We start from the raw sequence: 12,748 nt of genomic DNA on the forward strand, positions 1-12,748 counted from the left end.
CAAGTGCCAGGTGCTGCACCTGGATTGGGGCAACCCCTGGTACCAACACAGGCTGCGGGATGAACAGATGGAGAGCAGCCTTGGGAGAAGGACCTGGGGGTGCAGGTGGATGAGAGACTGGGCATGACCCAGCCATGGGCACTCAGCCCACAGAGACAACCATAAAAAGCAGTGTGACCAGGAGGTCAAGAGAGGTGGTTCTGCCCCTCTGCTCTGGTGCGGTGAGACCCCACCTGGAGTGCTGCATCCAGGTCTGGGGTCCCCAGCACAGGAAAGACATCAACTTGTTGGAGTGAGTCCAGAGGAGGCCAACCGGCCAAATTGATCAGAGGGATGGAACACCTCTCATCTGAGGAAGGGCTGAGAGGACTGAGGTAGTTCTGGAGCCTGGAGAAGGGAAGGCTTTTGGGTGAATTAATTGCTCCCTTCCAGTACTTGAAGGGAGCCTAAAAGAAATGGAGAGGGACCTTTTACAAGAGCATATGGTGACACGACAAGGGAAAATGGATTTAAATTGAAAGAGAGTAGGGTTAAATTAAATATTAGGAAGAAACTCTTTACCGTGAGGATAGTAAAGTACTGGAACAAAGAGCCTCAAGAAGCCGTGGATGCCACATCCCTGGAAGTGTACAAGACCCAGACTGGATGAGGCTCTGAGCAATCTGGTCTAGTGAGAGGTGTCTTTCCCATGGTAAGGAAAGTTGGAACTAGATGAACTTTAAGGTCTCTTCCAACCCGAACTATTCTATGATACTATGACTAAAAACTAACCAAAATTACTGAATGTAAGCACAAGTTCTTCAGTAAATTTTAAAAGTAAGGCAGAGGTTGAATGCTTCCTCCAGCATATCCATGGTTTTTGGACGATTCTGACTCTGCCAGGACTGATTGCAAATTGCCACACAATTCAGATTTGTGCAGTGTCACCATCTTACTGTCTTCTAAGACCTTCAGTATTCTGGGACCATTTGAGGAACTTTTCTGGGGCCATCAATGACAGAGAACATACAGGGCTGGATATCTTCCCTGTTGGTGGGACTGATGGATAAATTGGATGGAGCATGGATTTTTCTTCATTGAAAGCCAGGATCTCATCAACTGAATGCCAACATTATGTGATGTCTGAAAAATGGGAGTGACTCCTTCCCTATCAAGCTGATTGATGCTGTGATGGTGGAGGCTGTATTTTAAGCCACACCAGAAAACCAGAATCTTGTGGCGTTTTAGGACTGGCCCATTCATGTAGTCCCTATCACAGTTTTATTGCCACGAAAGCCGTTTTTTGCTGATCCTTGATTTGTGTATGGGTTTGTGGCCTGACCCAAGATCCAGTCACACTGAGTGTGCCTGTGATCATACACACAGCTCTTGGTCTGAGAAATGTTATGACATGAAGCTACTGATTATACAAGTTCAGTGTCCAATAAAATGCTTCTAAAACTCCTTTTCCTTTATCATGCATTTAAGGGGCTCTGAAGTCCTGTCATAGTCAATTTCTAGAAATTTGATTTTTTAAAGCAGTCAGTAAGGAGTGTGAAGTCTTATAGTCAGTATTCAGTAGCTTTAAGGTCAGATCTATTTTGAGATTTGTGTGATCAATAGGAACTTAATTGATTCAATTTGCAAAGTTGTCATTGCTTGCAACTTGATAGGTTATTTGGATTGTAATGGTTAGGTAGGGTCATGTGCCTCTGAGGCAGCTAAAATACCTGTAGTATGATGAAAAGAGGAAGATTTGCATTTTTAAACGTTTGGGGGAAAAAGACTCTAATCAATGTTTGCTTGCTGCTTTGTCACAATGGAACGAAAAAATATGTGTTCAGCTTTTAGCAGTTGGCATGAAAGCACAAAGGGCTATGCTCCACACTCTTGTATTGTATAAGTAGATGAATGATGTGCTTGAAGTGGCTGTTAGACCATAGTATGGAGACATGATGCCTAGAGGACCTGATGCAATCTTTGTCTTGTTTATGAAGCTTTTATAATTATGTCTAAAGAAGCTACCTTTTTTGTTCTCTTCCTTGTGTACCTCATAAAATAGAGAAAAAATTGCATGTAAAAGGGAAATTCTGATCTGGAAAAAATTAACATTAAATAAATATTCCAAATGCTCTCTGTTTTTCTATGCAAATAAATACTTTGTTTTATCTTTGATTATTTAAGACATGATATTGGAAAAGGAAAATAATATTAAACAAAATCAAAGAAAAAAGTCTTTGTAAAAATTTTGTTTCCAAGACTCAAACACAATATTCCAAGATTATCAGAACTTTTATTTCAAGGCTGTTTTTTTAAAAAAAACCAAAAAACCTTTATAATACAAGTAATTCATTTCTCAAATATGCTGATGTTTGAGAACCCTCCATTTTGACAGAACTCAATATGACTCAAGAGAAGAGGCCAGAAAAAGAGGCATTTCTGTGACTTGATACCATAACGACAGAAAGAACTGAATAATGAACCCCATGAGCTCTGCAAAAATGCAAGAGAAATAATTTAAGTGGCTGACCCAGCCTCTCTGACATGCTCCTATCACTTACCAGGGCTTTGTTATGCACATGGAAACATGGGAGGATACACTGGCCTTCATGTCCATCTGTACTTTGCTCCATTTGGCCTGAGGGACAACTCACACTCACCTGGGGGGTTCCAGAGCGCTCCTGAGGGAGATCCTCTACTCTGCAATACCTGTAGAGAAAATAAGACATCGCCAATGCATGCACCCACTCCGGGTACAGAAACAGTGTTTAGCTTTGCAGATAAAGTTATGCTCCACAGTGCAAATGGATTTTCTCTCTTCCTTTTTTCAAGCATTTAACTATTTTTGTATTGAACTGATGTGAAATTACATGAGCTTGGATAATGTGAATAATGCATGAGATTTAAGACAAACACATGAAAGGAGCTTATTTTTCATGTCAAACAATTTTTTTATTTTTTATGGTACAAATTAAAAGTGACAGATCTGAAGCTGTTAAGAAATACACAAAGTGCAGCTTTACTGACCATACAGATATTGCTCTAGATTAAGTACAGTTTTTGTCAGTTTTTTTATTTTTTATTTTTTTTCATGTTAAGCAACCTGTGCAGATAAATCAGCTTTGGTTTCAAAGTCAGAGTAGTAAGGAGCTTTTAAATATCCAGTTTATTTTCTTGGTCACAAGTCCACCATATCCACTCCTTTTTTATTTATTCATATTTTTTAACAACACAATATAGTCCATTTTGTACTGCCATCTTTCCCCCTGCATGCTCCATGCATGGAAAAACAGATTTCTTTGCAGTGCTTCATAAGTGACCCTGGTGACCATTCTGTAGATTATAGCACATAGGACAAAAAATAATAATAATAGTAATAATAATAATAATAATAATAATAATAGTAATAATATCACTTTTTAACAATAAATAAACAAATGTGCCCCACATAGTCTCAAGTTGGAAACAAGCAAACCACATGACAAAAAGCTCATTACAAAATGTTTTCCAAACAGATTTTACAGTCAAACATTGACATGGAAATCAATTTCCTCTCTTCTTATTTGAATGTTGGTCAATAACTGGGTACAAGTAGAGTGCTGAGGTAAAACACTGATGAACAGTTTTATTTTTGTATTTATTTTAAATATTAACAGTTTAGTATTGCGAGATTGTCAGCAACATTTAGCCATATCTATACAATGTGCATATACCTACATACATTGAGCTTTGGTCCAGCATTGAGAAGACGAGCAAAGGCATTTTACATATTTCTTTTTGGTTATAGCTTGAGTTCTTTGATACGCCTCTACTTGTTCCTTCCTAGCTCCTTTTTGTCCTTTTTGCTTCCTTTTTCTCTCTCTTTTTGACTTTTTTTTTTAAATTTTTTTTGGCTTTTTTTCTTTTTTTTTCAGTAATAATGTAAAGAAATTGGAACCATTTGAATGCATTTGATTTCTTCAACTGTCCAAAATAGCTTTTTAGTGAAAAACATAAAAACACAAAATTAGAAGAGCAAGTAAATCCTTGGTTCATTATTCAAATAATATTTTATATATATATATATATATATATTTAAAAAAAAATCAATTATCAACAAAGTGGAAAACCATTAAACCTTCACATATGACCAAAGAGACTTTTGTTTCATTTGCTGGTAGCAATCTATCTTTTAGTCACATGCAAAATTAAAAGGTATTCAAATGTTATCAATACAATGAAATTGTTTACAAATGGGAACCAGAAATGTTGTCAGTAACAAAACAAAACATTTATGGCCCTCCCAAAGATATATGACTCACATATAATTTATCTTCCTAAGAATCTGTTCAGGCACCATTTATGCCTCATAGCAAAAATTTGCGTATAAAAAAATTAATATGAGAAGCATTACAACACTTTATAAATAATTTACAAAGCATAATACAAAATTAGAAAACTGTAAAAAAAAATCACTGCACATGAATGATTTTAAGACTATGGGATGAACATTATTTTTTCTTCCATGCTGGCAATTTATATTTATTTTACATTTTCACTGTCCTAGTTATATCCTTCCGATATGTACTTTGGAACAGAAAAGAGCTTATATAACTGCTGCCAGCATATTTTTAAACATTTAGTATTTCATACAGTGTTTAGTTAAGTTTTTTTCTTGGAGGATTTTTCTTCACAGAATTTAGAGCAGTCCCTGGGAGAATTGGAAATTTAGTTTCGAGGCAAAGAATGGTTGATGGTTTTGTTCCCAGGCTGTTGATGGTGGGGAAGGAGTAGGGGAGGGTATGGCCTTAAGGATGACTGAACACGCAATTGTGTATGTGGCATTAATGACTGGGCAATTAGGAGCGTTCTGGGTAGGATTTCAGGAGTGACTACTTCCAAATATGATTTGTTCATCCTTGTTTTCTTGTTGGCTTCTTGGTGGTGGTCTGATCATTATGTAGATTGAACTGTGACAACTTTAGGGTTGCTTGGTATAGACAACATAGATATTTCTGAGGATATAGGTATAGAAAGGGTAAATAGAAAACCCAGAGGGGCAGATGTTGCTGTGACACTTTCTAATTTATAGGCTCAGCTTGGATAAAGCATCTATTTTGTCCCTCACAATTTGCCTGTGGTTACTGAGGAGTTTTCTTTCCCCCAGCAGTTATTTATATATCAACAGTAGAAAAAGAGTCAACAACAATTGTCACTCTCCTCCTCATAAAAGTAAGACTGAAAATATCCTTAAACATACCCTGATGAAGCCTAAAGTCTAAAATGCATTTGCTGGACATGAGCCCATCCTGGAGTGCTGGATTTTCAGTGTGCTCCAACACTGACCTTTGAGAGTGCTCACCATTTAGAAGCAGCTTCTGGCCCAGATGATGGTCTCTGAAATCTTAAAGCTCCACCAACCATGCAATGAATACCGCACTTTACAAGGCAAATCCCATTAATAAAATACTGAGGGCCAGATTCAAAGCCTAGTGAAATCAGTGAAAGTCTATTTCTTTCACTAAGTTTTGGATATAGCCTGGAGTTTTCGAAAACTCTTTAGTAAGAGAGCTGTTATTTGAAGACTGCACCACTTCAGGAACTTCCTTCCACATCCTAGGTAGACCACCAAAAATCCAGCACAACCATTCTGAGGTTAAGGAATGCAATCAGGAATTATATCAGAAGAATTTTACCATCTCTGCAGTGAGCTGAACCAATTATCTGACATTATCTTTAGGGAAGACCTGATCAAGATGTAGCTTCTACCCTAATGATGGGCTGAATCCCAAAGGCTTGAGCACAACTGAGCGGAAGATAAGATTGCAGATGACCTTTACAGGCCAGACCAAACTCCATAAAGAACCTGCAACACCTTTCTCTGCCTCTGAGCCTTGGTATGCTTGTAGGTCCAATGACCACAGTATTTTACATGTGCTTTTCCAATCAGAAATGGAGCCACAGAGATAAACTGTCTTTAAAGAAAAATCTGTTCACCTGAATCATATTGCAGGTGACCCACCTCATATTATCAAGGGACATTCAGTGGTTTTCCCTATGTCCCAATTGCTTAGTCTAGCCAGTGGCCACATCAAACAACTGCAGAAGCACATTCTCCTACTAAAGAAGTCAATAGGGCAAGCATCAATATGACATAAAAGAAGCTCCAGAAGGAACAAAGCACTACCATTGGAATTGTCCATAGTGATGTAATGATCAAAACATCACTTCTCAGCCTGTCCATTTGTTTTCATCAGAACCTCAAGAAACTTCTTTGGCTATCAGGCTTTGGAGAGAAATTGCTTCAAAAGGAACCATAATATAGATATAGTACTGTACCAAGTGTGCAGTTTATATTTATACTACAAAATGAGGTTTGGTAGCCTCTCCAGGTTCACGGCCAAAAGACAGAGAAATCTCAAACTCCACATCCGACAAAAAGCACAATGATCAGTGTGGACTTGACAGTCCATCAGACATAACCCTAATCTTTCTTTGTCCTCATTCTATTTCAGCATATAAAAGTGTTCAGATTTCACTTTTCTTTTTAAATTCTTCAAATAGTTCAAGGTTTGGGGGACTTGGGGAGGGGGTAGAGAATGAGCTGGAAAGGAAGATGCAGCAAATAGAATCAGGGGAAAAACAAAACAGAAAAAGAAATACAAACCAAGACATACACCCTTAGAAGAGAAATACCAAACCCCACATATCACAACAAAAAGTATTATTTTTGGCACCCAAACATTAGGAAATTGCAAAACTGTTGACTAGAAGAAAAGAAAATGAGGTGACTTCTACGGAATGGCTTTGTACACACCTGCAGGGGGTACAAACAAGGATGAGAGAAATTAATCCTGCATTCCTCTTTGCAGAATACAAATGTAAAAATTCGTAACACAATTTTACACTCATAAAAGAGTAGACTAACAATCTAGTTTGCAATGCCATGTTTCTGACTTTGGTTAATAGTTTTCATAGTGAATCAGCACTTGATACCTGAAAGACTACAATCACTCCTCCAGGTGGCAGGCTTGTATTCTCTTTTAAACAGATAAAAGTTTTTTTCTTTTTTTTTTTTTTTCTTTTTTTTTTGTTGTTTGTTTTGTTTTTCCTTAAAATGTGTTCATATTTTCATAATATACAGAAAAATTAAGCAGTTATTTGGTTTACTTTAAGTCCATTAAAAAAACTGGCTTTTCGGTTTTTTGGGAACTAATTTTACCACACACACTCTAAGTGTTGTGTATTTTTTGTTTTGTTTTGTTGTTTTTTATTTTAAATCGGAAAACCCACGGACATTTATAAACTGTTCTGTCCTTCTTGTAGTTTTCTCAGTCTTTTACTTACAAGGGTGATGAATAGGTATTTTCACAGAGTTGAAATGGACATGTTTCGGTTGGTGTGGGTTTTTGTTCTGTGTGATTTGGCTTTGTTTTGTTTTGCTTTTAGGAGTTTTCTTCCAGAGAGTCTGTTAAAGGCTCCATAGGAACTGCCGTCGCGGGCTCGTGCTGTTTCAAACGTTTAATTGTGTTCTTCAGTGCTTGCCTCTTATTGCAGAACCAAACTCTAACTACTTCCCGGTCATAGTTCAGTTTCTCTGCAATCTCTGTCATTTCTTGCCCAGAGGGATGCGTGTTCTTCTCAAAGTGGGCATTCAAGATTTCAAGGGCTTGTGGCGTGAATGAGGTACGCCTCTTGCGCTTTTTGGATGGTTCGCTCCCAATAAACTCGGTAAGGTTCTGCATCCCTGCTCGATGGCGGGCCTCAGCCTCAGCCATCCACCGCTCAAGCACCGGCTTTATCTTCTGGGCACTTTTAGGGGTGATGTCCAGCTTTTCAAACCTGGCAGGATACAAAAGGCCAGGGTTCAGTTTGGCTGTCAGACTGCTAGCTATAGTGTTCTCTTGGGCTTCCTGTGGTAGGAAAAAGTGGCTTCTCAGGATGGTGTGTCTGAGGGAAAATTGAGAAAGAAGAGTCTTACACTGATGCTCTGCCAGGGTGGGACTTCCTGCCTGCCTGACTAATTGACTGGCAGAGGTAATTTACAGTAGATTATGAAAACTGTCAGATAGGTATATCTATACATAGATATAGATATATATAGCTAGAGATTTAAGCTAAACAAAATGAGCACTACAACAAAATTCTAAGTACACTAAATAATACAGGTTAAAAATCACATTTTCATATTTCTGATGATCTTCAAAACCCTTGAGACTAAGTCTAATTACAGGAAATGATATCAAAGGCATTGCTTTTATGATCTTGTCTTTGTGCTTAATCCTTTTGTTATCCTTCCCATCCCATTTTATCCAAACACCACAGCTTTACTAACAAAAACCAATGGCAAATACTAGCCTCTGAATATCAGGTTTTCTTTCCATTTTTCAGCAATTTTCACTGCTTGTAAGTTAATGCTATATCCCTTTTCTGGGTTGGAAAAAAAATTCCCATAGCCATGGTGGTGTTCAACTGAAACAGCTGGACACTTTGCAATTATCTTGCTGTCTCCACAATGTGCAAAGACAGACTCATGTTTTCCAGATGAAACCCAGCATAACAGTCTACTAATATGCTGTGGCACCAAGCTGAGTTTATTGTGGGATTCCTGCAAACTGTACCAGAATGATATCATTTCCTGTAAATGAGGTCTTCTATATATCATTTTGCCATCAAAAGTCTTTTGCCAAACCAGATTTTACAAGTATTATAAAACATCTGGAAAAGCAGCCACACAAAACTTTAATCCTTTCAAAAACAAGCAGAAAAGCAGAGTTCACATTTCAAGTCTTATAAGTATTTGTTTCCTTCATTTTCTGAGTTTATCATCTTCTGCTACACATTAAAAAAGTCTTAACCCAAGTCCTTTGTTGCCATCCATTTGTATTTCCCCTCTTTGCTCTGTCCACTCTGCACGTTGTGGTGTTTAATGCAGAAAGGCAACAATTACTGGATGCCGCTGCTGTGCTCTCCAGCCCAGGTGGTGCTGAAGCACCACCCTCACCACTAATGATCACAAAGTGCTCTGGAGATGAGAGGAACTGAATCAATCCCTTTATGCAAAGAAACTTGGTGGCTGGAGCTGGCCATTTTTAGTGTCACATTCGGCATGTGGAGGCAGCAAAAAATATTCCAGCAAGAAACAAAGCCCTTCTCACAAACAAAGAATAAGACAAATTTCAGATAATAATGCTCCAAAGAATTTGTAACTGGTGCCTGACATCTTAATGTGGTATTGACTGCAAGGTGTCATTCCTTGGTGTCCAGTGTTATTGAAGGTTGAAGGATATATTTTAGAATGTATTGCCTCAAGTTAAAGAAAATGCTGCTATTTGCATGCAGAACATATCAAGGTGGTACATTGCTCATATGACCTGCACAGGCCACCAGGAGATTCTACTTTTCTATTCAAGTTGGTTGCTCAAACTGCTTGCCTTACTGCCCCTTACATTGACCTGGAGTTCATACTGAAACTCCTTTGTTACAACTGAAAAAAAAAGTTAAATCTACTATTTCTGAGGAACACATGCTGCCACAGAAGTAGCTTAACAAAAAATGCATGGTCATAGCATGTGATTACACCTCAAAATGGTGTCCACCTAAGGCTGGCAAAGGAAATTAAAAAAACTGTAATCTTGCAAGTATTTGGGACAAGCTCTTGCACCCAGTCTCATGTTCTGAGCAACTTGCCCCTCCAGGGAGCCCTCTGGAAAAGGTCTCACCATCCCCAGTGCTTTCTTAAAGTGTGAGGTAGATGGAGGAAATGAGAAGACAGCAAACTAGGCAAAAGTAAAGGAAACCACAATGTGCCACTTTAAAGTATAGCATGATAAACAGCAGCCTAAGGCTACAAAAAATTGTCAGTTGCTAAAAATTCCACCCATTTTAGGCATTCTTTACCAAATGACCACAAAGAAATAATAAAAAAATCTCAACACAAAATCAAAATTAATCCTTAGCAATAGGGAGCAATAGCATTCATATCATTGGCATTGTTTGTTAGTGTTGTTACTGCAGGACATGTTCGGTATAACAACATACAAGCCTTGAAACAAATTTCCCAGCAGTAGTATCCTTGTATAGACTGAATAAAGGTTATTTTCTACAGGGAGGTATCTTATAAGAAAAAACAGTAGGGGAGACCATAGAAGTGAGAGGATCCTATGGAGCTTTTTGTATTTAACAACAATCAATGGGTTTTATGGAAAATCATTGAGCAAAATGTGAGCTGCAAGCACACTACCCCATACTGATGTTATTTATAACCTTAGTCTTTAACTGCAGGAAAAGTACACTTCCATTCTATGGGGAATACATTAAAAGTATAAAGAGCAGATAAAAAGACAGAGCATTTCATGGATCACCAAGAACAAAATCCACTTAAATGAGCTTAGAGTTGGTTTCTTGGCTTTCACTGATGGAGAAGGACTATAAGGCATTGCCCAAGAGGAAAAAGCTGTTACCTAAGTGTGTTTGTTACCTCATGCATAAACATGGGATTATTGTAACCCACATACATGCATATAAGGTGTTTGCTTCTACTTTAACTCTGTCGAGACTGCATTATTATTTCGTATGATCAGGACAGATTTCTGCTTCTGCTTTGCATACATGGGTTTGTCTGAGTCTTTTTCAGTAAAAATTTGGGTGATAAAAGATGAATAGCTGCTGGTTTGCAAGATAGCAGGAAGGTTATTTTTTTCCCTTCTGTGTTGCCTAGGTAAATCATCATTAACATCCTCTATGTGAAGTGCTAACCACAGTAATACAGGCTTTAACTTAGCAGGGATGCAGCCATGAAATATTTGTTCAGTAACCCTATCTGTAGAAAATGGCACAGTATGAAGAGGGTCAGCTGGTGCTTATCCAGCATCAGCAGGAGCTCCAACTCATCTACGGAATTAAGTCTCTATGCCAGGAACATTGTTTCTCACTTGTTTAGAAAAGGAGGGGAATAAAAGAGACCAAAATCACTCTAAAGATATACAGTAAGAACAATTTGTATGTCAGATAACAACATTATTGGCTAATAGCAGGTTAAATAATGCACTCTAAAGTTATAAGACTCAAACACAAGCATGGTCCTCACAATAAAATGGATCATTATTAAGGACAAAGAGAGGAGTTTATGATGTAACTTGTTACCTGCAGATGGCAGACTGGCTATAGGCTGGGCCTTCGGTGGCGCTTAGGGCTTGGCCAACTTGAGTCTGTGTCAGGCCAAGGGACAGGCGCCGGATTTTAAAAGCTTTGGCAAATTCTCGTATTTCTTCCAGATTTACCCCATCCACCTCTCCAGTGGCTGTCTGAGGATCTGTTGAGATATTTTTTAATCAAGTCAGTTCTTTGAATCACATGTCAGTGAGATAGGCTGACAGCCATTTTCATTGTCAAGACTTTCAAGCTCAGTTTTTAAAATACTGACCCTTTTCTCTTCTTCCCCAAACAGAAACAGACTTTCCTTGCCAGGTGTGTTCAGATTGCTAAGATGCTGATAGGGCTTCAGTTGTCTGCTGGTGGAAGATTTTCAAAGATATGCCTTTCTGACAAAGGCCAGCTCACCTCAGAGGGAGGGCGTGCCTGGGCTCCTCGCTGCCATTTATGCCTTGCAAAGTCTTCTTTGGATTGAGGAGTCATGTTCCCTGTTTTCCCTTTTTATCACATAGCATAATGGTTGGTGTTAATATATTTATTTCCAGTCTGTGGGGAGGGCTATAATATGTATGAGCTGCTTGGAATTAACTTGAAATCAATTCTTTGTGGTCTATCTAAAGTTGGTGGCAAATAAGGAGATTCACAACTATTTCTTCCCTTTTACACAATACCCTACCTAAACTGTCACATGAATGCCCAAAATAACCCAGCAAATGAACAAGCCTAAAAAATTCCGCCTTTGAAACCTCCTTAGTTTAAAATTTGTCTTTCAGAATATGCCTTCCTGAGAAGCAGCCTTTCAAGCTTTTTATTCTGCCTCCCATCAGGTCGATAATCAAGGAGAAGTAACACCAGTTTTGGATGGTAATGCTGCACAGTTTTTGTACTTTTACATTAGCCCCTCAGAAGATAATGCTTATGATGCTGTGAGAATAAATCTGTCCTTCCTCTCTATAGCAGTTTACTGACACAGAAGCCTTTGTCCCTGAAAGGGCACATAATAAAGCATGTCTACCACAGAAAAGCTCCTTTGGAGCTGGATAACTCGGTCAATTTAGGACTTATCAAGGGAAATGACACAACAGCTGGAGAATGGAACTTTCCCCCCCTCCCAAGCTACTGATCCCTGACTAAATCAAAGTGTTTGCCAAGTCAGAGACAGCATGGGACTGGGATGGTAGAAGATTTCAAAGTGTTGTGCAATCCTGCATATAGTGAAGCCATTCTCCCAGTGAGACATCTCTACTGTTCTTCACCTCATTCCTCAGACTCTGAGGTGAGAAGTTTGCAGTACAATAACCCCCTCAATTTCTGTAAATGCAAGCAGTTGTCCAAGGACAGTGCTAGACTACCTTACCATTCTGAACCCTATATAACAGTGGCTCCTGATAGCATTGCTCTAGTGAAGGCTTGTCAGCATTAGAATTGCAATGCTTTTATTTTCAGAGGTTTATAAGCCTGGTGTAAAATTTCCTTGTGATGGAAATATCCTATGAAAAATTCTTTTTGTCCAATAATAGGCAGAGAGAAAAGGATTTTCTGATATATAAATTTACTCTGTTGCTTGAGTGTAAGAAGCACAAATGGCAATGATTTTTTAAAAATTCTTGTGTATGCAACCAGGGATCCCTAGTTG

At 38.4% G+C, this 12,748-nt stretch overlaps 1 protein-coding gene across 8 annotated transcripts in view; it reads right to left on the reverse strand.

Annotated features, from left to right (window-relative positions):
- Positions 1-2,370: 2,370 nt before the first annotated feature.
- Positions 2,371-12,748, reverse strand: part of POU6F2 (POU class 6 homeobox 2) — a 335,879-nt gene continuing 325,501 nt past the window's right edge. For 6 of the 8 annotated variants that reach the window (XM_033078314.1, XM_033078277.1, XM_033078307.1 and 3 more), the window contains exons 9-10: positions 11,104-11,272; positions 2,907-7,908 (exon numbers count right to left, since the gene is read on the reverse strand). In XM_033078314.1, coding sequence (XP_032934205.1) covers positions 7,404-7,908; positions 11,104-11,272 — 674 coding nt within the window. In that variant the 3' untranslated portion in view covers positions 2,907-7,403. Of the gene's footprint in view, positions 2,689-2,906; positions 7,909-11,103; positions 11,273-12,748 lie in introns of those variants that run through there. The other 2 variants (XM_033078340.1, XM_033078299.1) reach the window with 2 other exon arrangements.

Source organism: Catharus ustulatus, chromosome 1 (assembly GCF_009819885.2).
Source record: "Catharus ustulatus isolate bCatUst1 chromosome 1, bCatUst1.pri.v2, whole genome shotgun sequence".
Lineage (NCBI taxonomy): Eukaryota > Metazoa > Chordata > Aves > Passeriformes > Turdidae > Catharus > Catharus ustulatus.